Source organism: Mauremys reevesii, linkage group 1 (genome assembly GCF_016161935.1).
Source record: "Mauremys reevesii isolate NIE-2019 linkage group 1, ASM1616193v1, whole genome shotgun sequence".
Taxonomy (NCBI): domain Eukaryota; kingdom Metazoa; phylum Chordata; order Testudines; family Geoemydidae; genus Mauremys; species Mauremys reevesii.
The window spans coordinates 114390950-114412357 of record NC_052623.1 but is presented as its reverse complement, the minus strand read 5'-3'; the positions used below and the strand labels follow the sequence as shown (position 1 = coordinate 114412357).

At 47.6% G+C, this 21408-nt stretch overlaps 1 protein-coding gene across 12 annotated transcripts in view; it reads right to left on the bottom strand.

The window, feature by feature from the left end:
• The window catches only part of TFDP1 (transcription factor Dp-1), a 129129-nt gene that overhangs the window by 62877 nt on the left and 44844 nt on the right, over nucleotides 1–21408 (bottom strand). For all 12 annotated transcript variants that reach the window (XM_039539727.1, XM_039539751.1, XM_039539748.1 and 9 more), the window contains one exon: nucleotides 3465–3571. In XM_039539727.1, coding sequence (XP_039395661.1) covers nucleotides 3465–3571 — 107 coding nt within the window. The remainder of the gene's footprint in view (nucleotides 1–3464; nucleotides 3572–21408) is intronic.

The following is a 21408-nucleotide window of genomic DNA, read 5'->3' as shown; positions in this document are numbered from 1 at the left end:
AATTGCAAAATACTTCCATAACAACCACTTTGCAGCAGCTGCTCTGAAAAAAGTGGGAGGAACCAATCTCACTCTCCCACAGGACGTGCGATGGAACTCAGTAGTGGACTGTTTTGACCACTATATCAAGAACTGGCCTAACCCAATGACCATTTGTGAACAAAATTGTGAAAAAAAATAGATGGCACTGTCACAGCCAAAGTTCTCAACATTAGGCTTAAGAGAAATGTTGAACACACGCTGAGTCCCCTGAAGCCTTGAACAAAATGCAGTGAAATAGCTGTTTTATTGATGATGCTGTTAACATTTGGAAGGAATTGAGTGAGATCTTAAAAAAAGAAATATACGACAGAGTTAAATTACAAGCATTAAAAAAATGAGTGGGACAAGCACCATCTCCAGTTCATTTACTTGTAAATATTCTCAATACTCGGTACCAGGGTCAAACCTTAACTGCTGAAGAAGAGGAGTTGGCTATGACATGGACATCCAACAATCATCCCTCCATAATGCCAACTATAATAAACTTCAGAGCTAAGGGTGAACCATTCAAGAAATACATGTTTGCTGATGATGTTTTAAAGAAAGTCACACCAGTGAACTGGTGGAAGTCACTTAAGCACTTGGATTCAGAGGCTGTTGAAGTGATAATCTCACTTTTAACAGCAGTAGCTTCTTCTGCCGATGTAGAAAGAATATTTTCTTCCTTTGGACTAATTCATTCCAAATTGAGAAATCGTTTGGGACTTGAAAAGGCAGGAAAGCTTGTTTTTCTTTTCCATGTTATGAAGAAACAGGAAAATGAAGGTGAAGACAACCGAGTTAGCTGCAGAAGCCAATATTTTTTTAAGTTTCTCATGTTGACCTGGCTGACACAGTCAATAGTTAATTTAATTTGTTTTTCCCCCCCTTAAATATTAGGTAACAAAAACAAACCTGATTTTAAAAAACTTGAATGTTTAACTAAATTCAAAAATTCTTATGCTTGCTTTGTTAAAATATTATATATTTGCTGTTGAAGAAAAAAATCTAGAATACATAACGTTGTTTTAAATAAAACAATTTAAGTGTCTGTCTGGTGATGTTCTCCTCCTAATACAGCAGGGCAAAAAAATCCTCCAAGTTTTAATGATTAACTTGTTGAATTGGAGATAGTTCACCTCCCAATGACTTCATAAATATCTGTTTCAACACTTGTCCCCTATGTCGAAGAAAAACTCAGTTCTCACTTTTTGTTTGGATGCAGCAAAATCAAATACTTTATTATTTCTCCAGTAATTACCATGGAGGGAGAGAGTGCCATAGGACACAGGGTCCTGGACAGGTCTCTCAACTGGTAAAACAATCACAGCAAGCCTTTATACCTTTTACAGACAATTTCTAGCAATAATACAGACAGTAAAAAACAACAACTACATTTTGTTTATACATAGCAAAAAGGCTTATCTTATTTGTCTCAATCCTAAGAAAAGCAAGCCTGCATTTTGGTTAGTGATTGCAAGGTCATAATAACTTTGTACACAGTTCCTGTCCTGTCGCCTCGCACTATCTTTGCTCCTACAAGTCTTACGTCATTAAGGTTACAGTATGGCCTGACTCTTGCTAACTAACATTCATTAAGATCTCTTCAAATCCTTGTTAATTATTTACTGGCTTCCACACCTACAAAGGACCTATTTTACTCAGTTATTACGTCATACGACTACACTGTGACATCAAATCAATCGCTGATTTAATTCATAACGGGAACTGCAATGCAATAAAAGAGTCTGCAGTCATGTAAACATTTCATTAGGTAGTAGTCCACAATCTCAGAGGGGACTCTTGAGAACTGTCTGAAGCTGAACTGTCTTAGGATTGGTCTACACAAAGACTTTGTACCTATATAACTAGTTCAGTTAAAAAAATAATCATCATAACTAACGGAAATAGTTAAACAAATGCAACATCTGTGAATTACCACATCCCTACCGTGGATGCAGTCAAATCTGTTTAGCCTATTAGCTATATTGGTATAACTGTACACTCTAAACTGGGGGGAGTGGGGCGATTGTTGAACTGTCTTAACTATACAAGTATAGTTAAAGAAGTGCAGTGTGTGCATGTAAAACTGTAGCTTCTTGAATTCTCTCAGCAATACCACCACCTTTTACTCCGTTCCCCTCCCCACCAATTCTCTTAGCTCTGTTTATATTCTGAAAATCAATCCACATTAAACCATGTGCGCACACACAAAATCAAATGTTTTTATACTATGGAACCTATTTTTTTCTTTTATAAAATGAAATGCTTATGAAAGATGCTGTGTTGAAGTCCTATTTTCCCCCACAGAACAGTACAGTAAAGGCAGCAGCTGTGCCCTCACTGTCTTGCAAATGTAACAACCTTGACCACTTTTACAGATAAGACTATAATTCAGTTTCTATGCAAATTAAAATCCTTGGCAAAAGTTAGTCTCTACAGAGAAGCCAACTATTACACCTCTCGATAGGTAATAGAATAAGAACATCAGTTGATGTCATATGGGTCACCAAATGAATAGTTTTGTTTGCTATTGCAGTAATATGGATCGCACTTGGAACTTGCATTCTAGAGACAACCATTTTTATCTCATCACTAGCTCAGGGGTTGGCAACCTTTCAGGAGTGGTGTGCCGAGTCTTCATTTATTCACTCCAATTTAAGGTTTTGAGTCCCAGTAATACATTTTAACGTTTTTAGAAGGTCTCTTTCTATAAGTCTATAATATATAACTAAACTATTGTTGTATGTAAAGTAAATAAGGTTTTTAAAATGTTTAAGAAGCTTCATTTAAAATTAAATTAAAATGCAGAGCCCCCTGGACCAGTGGCCAGGACCCGGGCAGTGTGAGTGCCACTGAAAATCAGCTCGCATGCCACAGGTAGCCTACCCCTGCACTAGCCCCTTAAGTTATCCAGTCTATACACATTTTGCTTTTTTTTTAAATTACAATATGCTTTTCAGCCGAAATGTCTGATATAACCATTTCTAAAAATATGGCCAAAAAATCCTATAAAAATCCCATTGATTTTCCAATTTTGATCTCAATAACATATTTGCAAATGGGCTTTTGGATAAAGTTTCAGGTTGGTGTGTTTTGAAAGCATCACGGATTTATCACAGAAAGACTGACAGACAGTAGAGGAATTTGAATATTCAGTGGTCTGAAGTGTTGAGGGTTGATGTAGTTTTTGGTCAATAACAGGCATGATTAGCCCAACACGTGCTCCCTCTCCCCACAAAAACAACGTTATCAAGACTAGTGTTCCGAGTACAATTTAAAGTCATACTAAATAGCCCTTACTATATAGAAAAGTGAGATGGTACATTCTACATAGAAATAATAACAACTGATAGTTTATATGATGCATTTACACTGAACCACAGTTAGGTTCATAATATGTACAATCAAAGGTAAAAAACAAAAATTTAAAGTCTCCTTACCACTTGCTGTGCAATGTTGACATTAGACTGTCCAAACGTTTTTGGCAGGAGCTGTTTTCCAAGTGTATTTACTGTAGAAGGATGAACAGCCACTAATGAAACAACCCCTAAAACAAATATGAATACATGTTTTCAGGTCAGCTTTGTTTCTTTCAGTAAATCTAAATTCATATTAATATCAAAGCACATAAAATTCAGTGAAAACGTTTTCAATAGGCATCTAAACAAGCATCAAAAACAAATTTCTGAAGATGTATATGAAGACACCCTACGTATGAAAGTATATACAAGTATATTAGTGCAATATGTTTTTCCATCCTGCCTTCAAACACACAAAATTAAGATTCCCAGTATGCCCTCCCAGTCTTCCTCTGCTGTGGACAATTGATGCTCCATGATCCATAAAATCTTCCAAGCTTTTAAAAAACAAATACTCCAAAACCCACTCTCTCCTAGACTCACAATGTAGTACCAACAGGTGGAATTGTTCATAGAACTGACTGCCTCAGCACCGCAGTGTCTCATCTCTGCTCAGAGAAGCAAAAGGTTCTTCTAAGACACTCTCTCCAGGCAGAAGCTCTTTCCATTTTTCTCTATCCTTGATACGTCCCTTTCTCCTCCTCCCCTCCCCAGCAGGGAGGGGATTTTTGAGAACAGGAGCCCGCAGGAAATTGGTATTTGAAAAGAAAAAGCTCAGCAGTGTAGCAGGCCCAGCTAAAATTAAAGGGGCTCCTTCCTGCTCAGCTGTACAATTTTGTAGTGCCTCACCCCACTCAACAGCAAGGTACTAGCCAAGCCATTAGCTATTTAGGGCAGAAATTCAGCAGCAGAAACTGGCTTTGCATAATCTCCAAGCCATATATTCCTAGCTAGTCAGTGCTTCAGGCTAAGGTGAAACATTGGAGTCAGCCCTTGCTGCAATAGCAACAACATGGCAGGCAATCCTTCAAGTGCTTAAGGCAGTTAGGTAGTTGATACCTGGCATTTTGGACGCAACAAGCCAGAGGTCCTTGGCTGTTTTATTTATTTATTTATTTATTTCAGCTGACTGCGGTGAAATATGGTGTCCTTGTCTTCAAGATTAAGTCCGAAGGACAAGAAAAATCTATGGGGCAGGACACTCTCCTCAACCCAACCCTTTCCGGCCATGTGTATGTTACAGGAACTATACACACATAGTGACATAGCTACAGCACTGTAGCTATGCTGGACTAACCCTGTTACGTAAATGCAGCCTACAGCGACAGAAGGGGGTTTTCTGTCTCTGTAGGAACACCACCTCTCCAAGTGATAGTAGGTAGGTCAATTGACAGTAGGTAGGTCAATTCTTCCATCGACCTAGCTGCGTCTATGCTGGGGATTAGGTCAACATAACTACAATGTTCAAGTGTATGGAACCTTCATATCCCCTGAAGAATGTAACTATGTCAACCAAAATTTAAACTGTAGATCAGGCCTCCAATTACCACAACAACCAGGTTGGTTGGTTGTTAGTTTGATTTTTGGTCCCAACTGTTCCAGGACAGGCCTTAGCCAGTCCTTGTTGTAGTTGGTATCTTGAACTCCTCCTGCCCTTTTGCTGGCTCTCTCGGCCCCTCTTTCTCTGAGGGCTGCCCTGACTCTCACAACCTGGGGCGGAGGGATAGCTCAGTGGTTTGAGCATTGGTCTGCTAAACCGAGGGTTGTGAGTTCAATCCTTGAGGGGGCCATTTAGGGAACTGGGGTAAAAATCTGTCTGGGGATTGGTCCTGCTTTGAGCAGGGGGTTGGACTAGATGACCTACTGAGGTCCCTTCCAACCCTAATCTATGATTCTAAAACAAAACATCTGTTTAAAACAAAAACAAAAAAACCCCACTCAAATGTCTCAGATTCCCCATATTTGAGACCAGTTACCATCAGATCAAGGCAGCTGGATTACATTCTCTCAGTTCCCCAGATGCAGGTTTGTGCATGGCTTAGCCTGCCATTTCACTTATTTAACACTGTTCCCCATCTCCCCCATAGTGACTCAGCAGCGTGGTCTCATCCATGTCGCAGCCTGCTGGTGCACACCATTTTTTGTTGAGAACCACTTCAGCAAGGCTTTAAAACCTCATAAAACATTAGGGCTTCAAGCATCATTGCTCATGGCATACTCTGCTCTTCTCCCCTTATCATTATCCCCTGCTTCCATATACATTAAAAAGGGCAGGTCTGAGACTGGGGCAACAGCTGTAGCTTAAGAAACAGCAGAAACTTTACAACTGTGAGACTGGGTAATTCACTGCTCTACCATATCTGATGTGACTAGTTCAAGCATTCAATAAGATGTCTTTTTGTACCATGACCAAAGCAGCACTCCAAAAGGGTAAAAAAGGAAGAGAGAAAGAAGGGGGAGGGTACTGTACCATTCTCTCCCCTCACAAACCCTCCCCACTTTGAAATAAAACTGTTCTAAGTATGGCTTCTAAATAAAAATTTTAAAAAATTAACATTAGTCAAATGGACTTTCAAAACTGAGAAAGTCTCCACATAAATTTTCAAGTTCCCTTCCTTCATCCATCATAGCATCACCCCACCCGAGCTCCACTGGACTTGCAAACAAGCAGTGAAGCAATTACTCCTTTTCCTGAAGATTTTTTGGGTGTTTATTCAAGACCAATCCTGGTAGGAAAGAGAACATACAGGTTTCACCCAATGCTGGTTCTGCCTACAACTGACAGTACTATCTCATTTCTGCATGGAGTCCAAGCGTTTCTGATAGGACAATGAAAATCCTAAGGAGAAATTTCTACAAGGAAACCTGTGCCCATGTGCAATTCTGCCTGTATCCACAGTGTAAAAGACGGTTACTCACCGTAGTAACTGTTGTTCTTCGAGATGTGTTGCTCCTATCCATTCCAGTTAGGTGTGCGTGCCACGCGTGCACGGCTCTCCGGAACATTTTTACCCTAGCAACTCCGGCGGGCCGGCTGGGCGCCCCCTGGAGTGGCGCCGCTATGGCGCCTGTTATATACCCCAGCCGGCCCGTCCGCTCCTCAGTTCCTTCTTGCCGGCTACTCCGACAGTGGGGAAGGAGGGCGGGTCTGGAATGGATAGGAGCAACACATCTCGAAGAACAACAGTTACTACGGTGAGTAACCGTCTTTTCTTCTTCGAGTGATTGCTCCTATGCATTCCAGTTAGGTGATTCCCAAGCCTTACCTAGGCGGTGGGGTCGGAGTGAGATGTGGCAGAGTTTAAGACTGCGGAGCCGAAGGCTGCATCGTCTCTTGATTGCTGCACCAACGCGTAATGGGAGGCGAAGGTGTGGACAGAAGACCAGGTGGCCGCTCTACAGATGTCCTGGATGGGAACATGGGCCAGGAAGGCGGCCGACGAGGCGTGCGCTCTCGTTGAGTGAGCAGCGAGGCGGCATGGTGGCACGCGAGCAAGCTCGTAGCATGTCGACCGGCTCACCCTTCATGCGGTCGACGACTGCCACAAACAGCTGGGTCGAACGCCGGAAGGGCTTCGTCCGCTCGATGTAAAAGGCAAGGGCCCTGCGGACGTCCAAGGTGTGAAGCTGCTGCTCCCAGGGAGAGGCATGCGGCTTCGGAAAGAAGACCGGGAGGAAGATCTCCTGATTAACATGGAAGGCCAAGACGACTTTCGGGAGAAAGGCCGGGTGTGGGCGAAGCTGTACCTTGTCTGCATGGAAGACGGTGTAGGGTGGACCAACCGTGAGGGCGCGAAGCTCGGACACTCGTCTCGCTGAAGTTATAGCGACGAGGAAGGCCGACTTCCATGACAGGTAGAGGAGGGAGCACGTGGCCAAAGGCTCGAAGGGGCTTCCCATAAGCTTGGCCAGGACCAGGTTTAAATCCCAGGCCGGGGTAGGACGCCTCATGGGCGGGTACAATCGGTCCAGGCCCTTCAGGAAGCGGGATACCATCTGGTTCGCGAAGACGGAGCGACCGTCTATGGATGGGCGAAAGGCGGACACGGCTGCCAGGTGTACCTTCAAAGAGGAGACCGCGAGACCTTGCTCTTTCAGGTACCAGAGGTAGTCCAGGATTGTGGAAAGGGGGACTACAATGGGATTAAGGCCGCACTGGTCACACCAAAGGGCAAAGCGTTTCCACTTCGCAAGGTAAGTAGAGCGGGTGGAAGGCTTTCTGCTTTCAAGCAGGACTCGCTGTACTGCCTCGGAACAGACCTTCTCCGCAGGGGTCAGCCACACAGGTACCAAGCTGTGAGATGTAGGGACTGGAGGTCTGGGTGGCGAAGCCTGCCGAAGTCCTGCGTGATGAGGTCCGGCCAAGATGGTAGGGGAATAGGCTCCCGAACGGAGAGCTCGAGCAGCAGGGTGTACCAGTGCTGCCTCGGCCAGGCCAGAGCGACGAGTATTACACAGGCCCGGTCCCTCCGAAGTTTGAGCAGTACCCGGTGGATGAGCGGGAACGGAGGGAAGGCGTAAAGCAGGTGATCCGTCGAGGAGTACAGGAAGGCGTCTGACAGGGAGCCCGGAGAGCGACCCTGGTAGGAACAGAACTGGTGGCATTTCCTGTTCTCCCTGGAGGCAAACAGGTCTACCTGGGGAAAGCCCCACTGTTGGAAAATTATGTGTGTAACGTCCGGTCAAAGGGACCACTCGTGGGCGAGGAAAGACCTGCTGAGGTGGTCCGCAGTCTGTTCTGTACCCCTGGAAGAAACGACGCTTCTAGGTGAATCGAGTGGGCCACGCAGAAGTCCCACAGGAGCATCGCTTCCTTGCAAAGGGGAGAGGCGCAGGCTCCGCCCTGCTTGTTCACGTAGAACATCGCCGTCGTGTTGTCCGTGAATACTGACACGCAGCGGCCTTGCAGGCGGGTGCGGAAGGTGTGACACGCCAAACGGATCGCTCGCAGCTCCCGGATGTTGATGTGCAGAGCGATCTCTTGGGGCGACCAGAGGCCTTGGGTGTGAAGGTCGCCGAGATGGGCTCCCCACCCCAGGGCTGAGGCATCCATGGTCAAAGTGACAGATGGGCGAGCAGGGTGGAACGGGACCCCTGCACACACTACCTCTGGGTCTAGCCACCAGGTGAGCGAGTCGAGGGTGGGCTTTGCGACCGTGACCACCATGTCGATGTGGTCGCGATGTGGGCGGTACACCGACGCTAGCCAGGACTGGAACGGGCGGAGGTGGAGCCTCGCGTATGCGGTGATATACGTACAGGACGCCATGTGGCCCAGGAGGCGGAGGCAGGCCCGAACCGTTGTCGTGGGAAAGGTGAGGAGGTCTTGGATGATGGAGACCATTGTCTGGTGCCAAGACAGCGGGAGGCAGGCCCTGGCTAAATTGGAGTCGAGAACTGCTCCGATAAACTCCACCCGCTGCGACGGAGTTAAAGCGGACTTCTCGGTGTTGATGAGAAGACCGAGGTGCCAAAAGAGAGACACGATCTCTCTTATCTGGTCCACTACCAGCCGTTGGGACGCTCCGCGAACCAGCCAATCGTCGAGATACGGATAAACGTGTATCCGACGCCGGCGGAGGGCTGCGGCAACCACTGCCATGCACTTGGTAAAAACTCTCGGCGCGGTGGATAGGCCGAATGGCAGGACTGCGAACTGGTAGTGCGCGTTGTTGACTACGAAACGCAGGTAGCGTCGATGGGGAGGGTAAATCGCGACATGGAAGTAGGCGTCATTCATGTAGAGGGCGGCAAACCAGTCTCCCGGATCCAGGGAGGGAATGATGGTCCCCAGGGTGACCATACGGAACTTGAGCTTGAGCAGGTACTTGTTGAGCTCCCGCAAGTCCAGAATTGCACGTAGACCTCCCTTCGCCATGGGGACGAGGAAGTAGCGGGAGTAGAAGCCCCTGCCCCGCATGTCGTATGGCACCTCCTCTATGGCTCCCAAGCTCAACAGAGACCTGACCTCCTGCAGGAGGAACTGCTCGTGAGAGAGGTCCCTGAAGAGAGACAGGGACGGAGGATGGGAAGGAGGGGGCGAAACAAACTGAAGGCAGTACCCAGATTGGATTGTTTGAAGGACCCAGTTGTCCGTTTTTATCTGGGACCACGCCGAAAAGAAATGGGAAAGGCGGTTGTAAAATAAAGGGGCAGGATCCGGTCCAGAGACTGATGGGCCGTCCTCGGGCATCCCATCAAAACGCCTGTTTGGGGCCCTGAGGAGCTTTGGAAGGCGGATGGGTTGATGCACGCCGATTGCCGGATGGTCTGCAGCGACTCGGGCCAGGTCTCCTGTTGGTATACGGTCTCGCCCTGGACTGGTTAAAAGACCGGTATGGCTGCTGCCTAAAGGACCTGCGCTGGGTTGCCGGTGTATGCATCCCCAGAGTACGGATGGCTATACGACCGTCCTTGAGGGTCTGGATCCTCGAATCAGTCTTTTCAGAGAACAGGCCCTGAGTGTCAAAAGGCAGGTCTTGTAGGCTGTACTGCACCTCAGGCGGCAGCGTGGATGACTGCAACCATGAGATGCGCCTCATGGTGACTCCCGAGGCCAGGGTTCTTGCACCCGAGTCCATGGAGTCGAGAGAGGACTGAATAGAAGACCTGGAAGACTTCTTTGCCTCCTCCAGCAGAGCCGCGAACTCCTGGCGGGAGTCCGGTAGGATGAGCTCTGTGAATTTCGCCAAAGACACCATGATATCAAAGGTGTACCTGGCGAGGAGGGCCATCTGATTGGCGATCCGAAGTTGGAGACCGCCAGCAGAGTAGACCTTGCGGCCCAAGAGGTCAATCCGCTTAGCCTCCCTGGATTCGGGGCTGGGGCGGGCTAGCCATGCCTCTCTCTGTCGTTGACCGACTGGACCACCAACGAGTCAGGGGCCGGGTGGGTGTACAGATACTCGTACCCCGTGGGAGGGACGGAGTACTTCCTTTCGACCCCCCTGGCAGTAGGAGGGACGGACGCCGGTGACTGCCAGATGGTGGTGGCGTTTTTCTGTATGGTGCGGATAAATGGTAACGCTATCCGCACTGGAGCCTCCGCTCCAATGACATTCGTCACCGGGTCCTCGTCCTCTACGACCTCCGCCACAGGGAGGTTGATAGCCGTCGCCACTCGGCGCAGAAGGTCCTGATGTGCCCGCAAGTCAATTGGCGGGGGGTCAGATGTAGCCGCCCCGGCCACCGCCTCGTCCGGTGATGACGACGAGGATGGGCCTTGGACCACGGCCTCAGCAGGCGGTTCTTCCAAGGGATCAGCGGTTGACTCGGGCCGAGGATGCTCATGAGGACCAGGTGGTAACTGGGCTGCGCCTGGAGGTGAAGGGGGCGGTCTACTTATCGTAGCAACCGGAGCCCGGCGTTCCGAGGCAGGGGCCCTTTGAGGGAGAGGCACCCCTTGGGATTCATACTGGGCCCATGGCACCCAGAAGCCCCATTGTCGCGTACCCTGGACTTGAGTCTGCTCGGCAGCAGGAAGATGACCGTCGCTGCCCGCCTCCGAAGCCACCGATGTTTGACGAGATGGCCACGGAGGTGCGGATGCGCTGATGGATTGCGGCATCGAGGGCGGTAATGTGCTCATTGACGGTGCTGAGGTTCGGTGCCGGTCAACTCGGTGCCGAGATTGGGAACGAGACCATCGGTCGCCGCGGTGCCGGGAGCTCAACCGGTGCCGGGAGCTCGACCGGGATCTTGACCGGCGGTGCCGGGATCGGCTCCTGGAGTCACGGCGCCTGGAACGGTGCCGGGAATCAGACCTGCCTCGGTGCCGACGAGACGGAGATCGGGACCGGGAGCACCTCCGGGAGTGCGACCGGTACCGCGATGACGCGCGGTACCGGGACTGCGACCGGCATCAATAGGGCGATCGGTACCGCAATGGTGAGCGGTGCCGGGACCTCGAGCGGCTCGATGGCGACCGTCCTCGGGACCGGGAGCGAGACCGGGACCTGGAGCGCCGCCTGCTCCGATCGTCCGGTGGCCGCATCACCGCCGGCTTCCCTGCCGACACAACAGCCCGCACCGGCGGTGTCGGGGACCGGAGGCTCGGTGCCTCTGTGAGCTCCCTCGCCGTCGAGAAAGTCTCAGGCGTGGACGGCAGCACCAGTTCTACCGCGGACGGTACCGGGGCGGTGCCGGACTCGACGGCCCTTGCGGTGCCGGAGTCAACGGCGCAGTGCACGGCTTGTGCACAGCCACAGCCGGTACTGGAGGTGGTGGTGGCTGGGGTAATTGACCCTGGGCATGGGTCTTCGGTGCTGCCTTAGTCGGCTTCCGCTTCCTCGAAGGAGAAAGGGAGCGGTGCCGCATCGCCGGTGCCGCTTGAGAGGGTCGAGTCACCTCGGTGCCGGAGCGGCTCGGCGCCGCCAGTGCGCTGCGCACCGATGCAGGCTTCGGTGCCGGCGTGGACAGTTCCGGGGGCTGGAGCGTTGCCTCCATGAGGAGCTGTTTAAGTCTACTGTCCCGCTCCTTCCTTGTCCGGGGCTTAAAGGCCGCACAGATAGGGCACTTATCTGCGGTGCCCTATCTGTGCGGTGAGTCTCCCCAAGGCAGCGCAGGCAGGCGTCGTGTGGATCTCCTACCGGCATGTGCCGCTGGCAAGATGCACAGGGCTTGAAGCCCGGTGCTTTGGGCATGAGCCCGCACCGGTGAGGAAAAGGGAGGGGTAAACCCCCCTATTCCCTTATCTTAACTACACTAACTAAACTATAGAACTAACTAACACTAAGTGATTAACAACTATATACAAAGAAAGCTATACAGCGCTAGGGATGTGGAGGACAGAGAGCACTCCACTGTTCCAACTGCCGTCACGGGCGGGAAGAAGGAACTGAGGAGCGGACGGGCCGGCTGGGGTATATAACAGGCGCCATAGCGGCGCCACTCCAGGGGGCGCCCAGCCGGCCCGCCGGAGTTGCTAGGGTAAAAATGTTCCGGAGAGCCGTGCACGCATGGCGCGCACACCTAACTGGAATGCATAGGAGCAATCACTCGAAGAAGAACCTATATTGTGTAGCACTGAACACTTGACATTAGCAGGAATTTAGTGGCTCAGAAACTCAGTCTTTTGGATGCATACACATGCCAGTTCAGCATCCCTGAATCTCCAGGATAGAGGAAAACTTCTATTCCACATACCTTCAAACTCCCAGATCTACAGCATGAGGCTATTGCCCTGCAATCTCAGTAGTCTTGCCTTCTAGAACATAAATATTCTGGATAGCTCATGTACTTCCCACTCAAATCTAGAAATTACCCAAGAGTCTGGGAATGTCAAGGAATTCTGCTAACTTGATCCTTATGTTGCTTCTGAAAGAAAAAGAATCTCTTTTTCCTTTATAGAGCACTCCTGCAGAGAGACTGAAAAATATTGATGTCTCCTTGGAATCTTGCTTTGTTGTAAGCCTTCATTTCCATTTTTTGTATAATAAATGCACAAGTAGATAAAAGAAAAATATTCTGTATGGAAATGATTCATCTGCCATAAAGGCTTAATTAATCAGAATTTAATGTTTGTTTTCTGAACTTGGGCATATGACTGGGGAGTGAGAGAAGCAATCAGTTCTCTGAAGAGCTTCACCTGCTACTGCTACACTGTGGAGCTAGAGAGGTTGTTTGTTTAAAAAGAGAGGAGCCTCTGTGCTTTGAAGCTGAAGGAGGAATACATCACTTGTAATGGACCAGAGGGCACCACCAGGTGCTCACTTTAGAGAAGTTACAGATAGTTAGCAGTGGGAAGAGAGGTAAGTAAACATTACTTATCATGCACTACTATTGTATCATGTCTATTACTAGGAATATTTTGAAAATAGCTCTTCCCCATTCTCACCAAAACCCAGGTCAAACTGCAAAGGCTGGCATTCTAGCTGGAGAAAAAGAATATTAGCACAACATACTCATATGGGCATCAGAAAGGGAGAAAGTTCACTCTTCAATTTGGCTCTCTACTAAATAAATCTGGCCTATCAAATGACAGACCTTTCCAAAGGCCAACTGCTTTCAATCACGCAAATCTCTGCGCAATGTCACACTCTTTCTGCAATGTTTAAGTGGCCTGACATTAGATGTATTGATACTTAGTTATGACCTCAGACTCCCTTCATAGCATCTTCAAATAGTTGATCATTTATAAAGAGCCACTCTATCCTAGTTCAGGAAGTTGTATTTGGCTAGCATATCTGGCACATGACTCTGCATTTGTAGGGTAATTGATTAATACAACCTCCGGTCCATACGCAGTGGCACAGGACCTAGCCAACAGAACTGAAAATGGGAATTATGGGGAGGGTTTTTGTAGTGTTCACATTCCCTCCCCTTGTTGACAGGGGCTTAGTAGGGAAGACTGACAGCTAAAGAGTCAGCAGCAAAAGCGTGATGAAGCACATATTTTCTGTAATATTTTTATGAATCCTATGTGTGCCTCAGTTTCCTCTGTATTTCACATGGCTACCCAGTGGGGGGCGAGGGAAGGGAGGACAGTTTGTTCTCAGGGCAGGCGAAGGCCTGCTCTACACTACAAAGTTAGATGGATGTAAGCCACCTTACGTCAACATAGATGTGCACGTCTACACTTAAATTTGTCTCCCACCAATGCAAGCGTCCCATTGTACATACATAGTAACACCAGCTCCCCAAACAGCGTTGAGCCATGGTCAATGTATGGAGGTCAAAACAGCAAATGTAGACACTGCATTAACTTATGTTGACCCTAATAGTCCTGCAGCAGCTGTCCCACAATGTCTGACACTTACCACTCTAGTCACAATTGTTAACTCCACTGTCTAGGGGTCACACAGACCTGAATCACCCCTCACACACACACACACACACACACACTAAAAACCCCACAAATTTTTGAAAAGACTTTTCCTGATTGTCCAGCTTGGTGAGCACACCTCTATCTGCTCTCCATTGTTGTAACTGCCCAGCTGACCATGCTGATTACATGCTCCAGAAATGCTCCAGCATGGAGGAGACAGGAGATATTGGATCTCCAGGGCTTTGGGAAGAAGAGGCAGTGCTGGAACAGCTCCAAGCCAGCTACAGTAACATCAACATCTACGAACAGATTACTTGGGGGATGCAAGAGAAGGGGGTACCACAGAGGTCAGCAGCAGTGCCGTGTGAAAGCCAAGGAACTGTGAATGCCAGAGAGACCAACAATTGATCTGGTGCTGAGCTCCAGACTTGCCAGTTTTACAAAGAATTGTATGCCATACTTGACAGAGACCCCATTACCACCATGGGTACCTCTGAGGAGGCCAAGTAACAGGCCCATGCCATGAACAGCGAGGAGGGGCAGCAGCAGCATGGGGGACAGGCAATCAGGGTATCCAGCTGTGCTGCAAGTCAGAACTTGTTTTTGACTCCACTGCAGTCCAGCCAGTCCCTGAAGTTGAGCATGGGCTAGCCTGATGCAGGTGAAAGAAACTTGGTAAGTGTGTAAATAAGTTTCCAATTACAGTGATGGCACCCCCAACTTAGTCAGACATTCATCAACTTTTCATTAATTTACCCATGCTACAAGAGGTACAACAAACAAAGGTAGAAGGAAGAGTTATCTGCTTTTCAATCACCTATATAGTTAGGTGGGGGAGGGGCATGCAGAGCAGTTTGTTTGCATACACAGCGATAGGGTGACCATACATCCCCCTTTTTTAAGCCATCCCACCTGTCCTGACTTTTTTGGCAAAAGTGATCATCAGTTGGCAAGAGCAAATGGGACAAATGCCCACTTGACAAAAAATTGGGGCACGCACCCCTAGGGGACACAGAGGAACATGCAGGGGGAGAGTGGCAACTCCAGACCTGCAGGGCACAGGGCTCCAGAGATCAGTGACACCACCCACATGGGGGGCGGGGGAATGAGGATTCGGGTGAGCAATGATCCCAGATGCACGGGGGGGACATGCAGGACTCAGTTGACACAGTGATGCCAGCCCCGCATTGAGAGGGGCAACAGGGCTCAGGCAAGAAGCAATGCCAGCGCTATGCAGGGAGGGACAGCAGGGCTCAGATGAGAGCCCTGGGTGGGGGGAGAGGCAGGGCTTGGGCCAGCCCTGGGGGCAAGAGGGGGAAGGGGGCAGGGTACTGGCCAGCCCCATGTCTGGGAGGGGCAGGGGAGAGGGAACAAGCCAGCACCCCGCACAGGGGGGCAGGGCTCAAGTGAGCCCCACGTGGTGTCCCATTTTCCCTCTGGGAAATATGGTCACCTTACATTGGGATGCCCCTTGAATCTTCTTGAGAGATCATGGTGAAACTTCTATGGAAGTACACCACAACCCTCTCCTGAAGGTATCTAGTAGGGATGGCAGCCTTATTGCTTCCTCCATGGGAGGAAAACACTTTCCCATGCCAGGTGGCAATAATTTTAGCGGGCACCACTGCAGTAAACAGCGGCATACAGGGCTGGACTGACTCAGGACCCCAGCAGCAGCTGTGTGCTCTCTCTCTCTGTTCCTTTGTTACCTCAGGAGTGAGCCATCAGCAAACACCACCACCTACAGAAAATGGTGCCAGTATTCAGTGCCTTTGCCCTACACACATTTTCATGCAACCAAGCAGTTCCCTCCTCTTCTCCTGAGGGAATTGTTTGCCAAAAATTAAAAATTATGCACACAATATTTTAAAATTCTGCAAATTTTATTTGTCAATAAATAAATGTGGCTTGAAATTAGGCAAAGGTTTCAAGCCATCAGAGGAGCAAAGGCGTAAATCTACTCAAGGTATGGTAGTGAGACATGTATAATGGGAGAGTGGTGAGCATTCCCTTCTAGAAACTACAGAAAAAGAGGACAATGACACAGCCATAGAAATGGCTGATGCTGCAAGGCAGTACACAAAAACAGGGGGCATCAAGGAATATCCTCAGAAGCATGATGTTTCTAGGCACTTAAAACCAAGGAATAGGATGACAGATGACTTGAAGTTTCGATACAACCACATAACTGCAAAACCATCCATTACATCCTGCACACTGCCAAAAGTCTCAGTTCTGCAAAGCAGGAGACAGATTAGTGGCCCTGCACACTTGCATGACAATTGACCCCACATTGGATTTTCCCACTCCAAAATGACTTGCCCCCACTATTAGGCTGCTCTTCCATCAGTGTCAAGATTTTCACTGCGACTTGTCTAAAGTGAGAGTACACTATTGCAGGGGGAAATAACGCAGATAAGTACTGTTTGCACCATCAATCCTTACAAAGAGCAAAAGATATCCAAAAATACTTGAATCATGTAGCACTCACTTGAGCTACTGATGTAGCAGTATTCACTGTGGGACCCACATACCATCTGTACCAAAATTCTTGGCACGGATCAAGGGAGGGGGACACACATGCAGTTAGGTTAAAATACTACACTATATGGTACTGGATACGTTTTTATATAATTTATGCAGCAAGCCACGGTGTAGTTGGGGGGCCAGAGGATATTGGCGGGGGGGGGGGTATCTATTTTGTTTCTAAGGTAAACTCCCAAAGTCTACTTCAGTTATTGTTTTGGTCATTCTGTCTGTGGGACAGAAGGGGAGGAAAAGAGAGTATAAGAATCAGCCCCACAAACCTGACAAAGTAAAACCAAGAATACCAACAATATCAATAAATCAGAGGTCAGACATACATTAGTTCATGGATTAGGACATTACCAAAAAACCCACAACCCTCACCTGAAATTCCAGTACAGATGGTGGGTGGAGTTGGGAGAATTAGCTGAAGGAAAGTGGGTGCTGAAACAACAGATGGGAGGCTCTAGGTGGACACTGGATTAAGTGAGATTTTGTGGGAGTCAGGGGCCAGTCTAGATAGGTAAAGAGCAGTAAGAAGAGGTGGCCCCAACGAGGGAACTGTAGAAACAAAAGCAGAAAGGTGGCTGAGAAGAGAGACAACTTACACCTCTCAGAGCCAAGTTGGGCTGACCGCCTTACATATGGCCAATCAATGTGGCTACTTATCTAAGGCAAGAAGGATTCAGCCCAGACAGGACATGAGGGTTTGATTTTTTTTTTCTATGAAGCACAACATGCTATGTATCTAACAGAATCAACTATGCTCTATACATGTACTAATATATCAGCTGATCTTCCAAAGGAGGCTGCTGGTATATAAAAGCAGATAGGCTACGATGACACATGAAACTATAAGCCCAGAACCAGTTTAGACACTGCAAAAGAGAATTTCCTGCAATATCCAGTATGAACTTTATTAAATTAAGTTAAACCTGACTGAACTAAGTGTATTACCTTTTGGGTCCACTGTATTAAAAATGCAATTGGTAAAAAGGAAGAAGTTACTCACCTTGTGCAGTAAGGATGGTTCTTCGAGATGTGTCCCCCTATGGGTGCTCCACTGTAAGTGCTCCACTGCAGGTGCGCCTGCGTCCCTGCACTGATCGGAGAACTTTGGTAGCAGTGTCTGTTCAGACCAAGCATATGCCACTCCTCACATGCCACAAGGCTATCCAGCTTGTGTAGTCAAACCCTCCTCAGTTCCTTCTCTACCACACAGTCCAGGATTCTTGTCAGTAAGTAGAAGGGTGGGCTATGGAACACACATCGGGACACACATCTCGAAGAACTATCATTACTGCACGGGGCAAATAACTTCTTTGAGTAGCATTCACTGTAGGTGACTCCCGAGCAGCATCCATCGTGGGAGGCTGAGACTTCAGTCTCGGGTCTGTTATAGATTATAGTACTGTGGTACCGAATCTGGCATCTGCAGCAGAGTCCCCCAGGATGGCACAGTGTACTGCAAAGGTGTGTTCAGATGCCCAGGAAGCCGCTCTACAGACTTCTGATATATGGATACCCCTGGAGCAGGTGACGGAAGGGGAGACCAATCTCAGAGTGTGTGACATTGAAGATGGGGTTAGTAAATCATCGAGCTCTGTTACCAGATGCATATAGTTCGAGACCCATTTGGAGAGTCTTTGAGCTGAAATCGCAGCACCTTCTGACCTATCTGCAACAGAGAGGAAGAGGCTCAGGATTTTCTTTAAAAACTGTTGTCCTGTCCAAATAGAAGACCAATGCTCTCCTCATGTCACACATATGCAGGATGGCTTCTCTATTATCTTAATGAGGTTTAGGATGAGAAGATGGAAACTGATCCATAGGAAATGTGAATTTCACCTTGGGCGTGAACTTCGGATGTGGCCTGAGAGCAACTTTGTCAGGAAAGAACACTGTGAAGGGGAAGTGTGGCATCAGAGCAGCTAGCTCCCCTAACCATCTCGCCGAGGTCATAGCAATCAAGAACACGGTCTTCATGGAAAGGTGAGTTAAGAAACAAGTGGTCATGGGTTCAAATAGCGGTCTAGTTAGACCTTTTAACACTAGTCTGAGATCCCACCGTGAGATGGAAAGTCTGGGTTGGAGAAAGAGGTTCGCTGTGCCCTTGAGAAACCTCTTTGTAGTCAGGTGAGAAAATTGAGTATCCTTCTAGCTGCTGGTGGAAGGCTGCAATTGCTGTTAAGTGGACTTTTAGTGAGCTAATAGAGAGCCCCAACTTCTTGAGATACAAGAGATAGTCCGGGACTTCTGGTAGGGTGGCTGCATTCAGGGCAATGCCTTTGGGCTGGCACCAGATTTGAAATCTTTTTCCATTTTTATAGGTAAGTACAAGAAGTAGCTCCTTTCCTACTGTGCAATAACACCTCCTGTACCTATTGAAAGCACTTCTTATTGGCTCTTGGCCCTTGACCTCTCTCTTTTCTCTAATGCTGGAATACTAGTTGATAAAGAGACCATCTTGACCTTCTGAACCTTGATAAATTTGTTGAGAGCTCTGATTTTCTAGTTTGGGTCTCCAATTCCCCTTTTTCTTCAGTATCAGGAAGTAGCCAAAGTAGAAAATGTTGCCTCTTAGATATATGGGCACTGGCTCTATGCTGAGCAGATGGTATATGTCAGGGGTCTCAAACTCAAATGACCACAAGGGCCACATGAGGACTAGTGCATTGGCCCAAGGGCCGCATCACTGACACTCCACTCCCCCCTCGCTGTCCCTGGCCCCGCCCCCACTCCACTCCTTCTATGAGGCCCCACCCCTGCCCCATCTCTTCTCCACCTCCTCCCGAGCGCGCAGCTCCCCGCTCCTCCCCCCTCTCTCCTGGGAAGTGCTAAGCACCACCAACAGCTGTTTGGCAGCTTGGTGGGGGGAAGCGCCTGGAGGTAGGCGGAAAAAAAAAAGAAGAGTAATATAGTAGTATAGTATTAAAATACAGTATACTATTAAAAGTCAATTCATTAATTTTTTTTAACAACTTCTTTAACTGTAATGTGAAAAGTCAGTGCTAATTTTGACAGTCATTTCATTTTTGGCCACTTAGCTGGCAGCGTTTTGCATCAACCAGAGCATCAATATTTGGTTTGATATCTTGAGATGAAACCAATCTCAGTGTTGCTTTCAAATGTTCATCAGTGAGCCTTGACCTTAACACAGAATTGTTAATCTTCATGGAAGAGAAAACCTGTTCACATATATATATATATATACACATATATACTTCCAAACATTGCCATTATCCTTGCGAACGCAGAGAATAACATGGGAAATCTTTCTCGTGAAAGAAACCTGTAGAATGCTGGAATTCCAACATCTGTAGACTTCTGCTTCAAAATGGTGTCACACTGAAGCTCCACTAACTCCATCTGCATTTCCTCTGCAACACAGTCAATTTCAACAGCAAATGGTGTGGAAAAAAGTTGAAAATTTGGTTCAAGTGCCTTGAAATCTTTAAACCGCACATCAAACTGTTTGTGTAAGTTAGAAACGATCTCTGCATATTCTTTCAAGGATTTGGGTTCAACTTTTCCTGAGGAATTCAGAGTCGAGAAATGAACCAAATTGCCAGCAGACAGCTGTTTCCCCCACAAAGTAAGCTTGACTTTGAATGACTTAACACTGTCATACATCTGTGTTATCACCTGTTTTCTACTCTGAAGTTTCAAGTTCAGTGCATTCAGTTACATCTGTTAGAAAAGCAAGGTTGCAGAAAGAAGTGGAATCAGCAAGCTGTGGAACCTCCTTGTTTTTCATTTTCATGAAGGAATCAATCTCCTAAGTGCAAAAAAATGCTTCAAAACATTTCCACGACTCAGCCATCTAACTTCAGTGTGATACAGAAGTTCCCCCTATTTGCTGTCCATACTTGCTAGAAAAGAAGTGAACTGTGATTCAGCTCTCATGCACGTATAAAATTAACCGTTTTAACAACATCCATAACTTTCTTCATTTGTAGACTTTTACTACACAGGGCTTCTTGGTGCAAAATACAACGTATACTGGTGAAGCTAATTCCTGGTACACCTCTACTACCTCAAGGTAACGCAACCCAATATAACACGCATTCGGATATAACGCAGTAAAGCAGTGCTCCAGGGGGGCGGGGCTGCGCACTCTGGTGGATCAAAGCAAGTTCAATATAACGTGGTTTCACCTATAACACGGAAAGATTTTTTTTGTTCCCGAGGACAGCATTATATCGAGGTAGAGGTGTATATTGAGCCTGTTCAGTTTGGTCTTCAATAATTCAAACACACCAACATTTTCAGAGCACACTGATGGCGCACTGTCCATAGCCAAAGATATGAATTTGTTCCATGGCCGCACAGCTTTTTCAATGCACTCTTCCAGTCCTTGAAATATGTCACGTCCCGTTGTGGTACCCTTCAGTGGCATTAAGTCTAGCAATTCTTCAGTTATATTCAAATTGCAATCCACATCTCTAAAGAACACTGCACACTCTGCAGTATCTGATACATCTGTACTCTCATCAAGAGCAACTGAAAATGCTTCAAAGCCTTTTACCATTTGAATCAATTGTTTTTGCACATTATCAGTTAAATCTGTTATCCTGCAGGCAACTGTATTGGCAGACAAGCTTATGCCTTCAAAAACTTTCTTCCTATCAAGACATAAAATTTCACTGGCCTTCATAAGACATTCTTTTATGAATAGCCTTCTGTAAAAAGTCACGATTTAGCTATCATTTCCCTTATCACAAAACTTGCTCT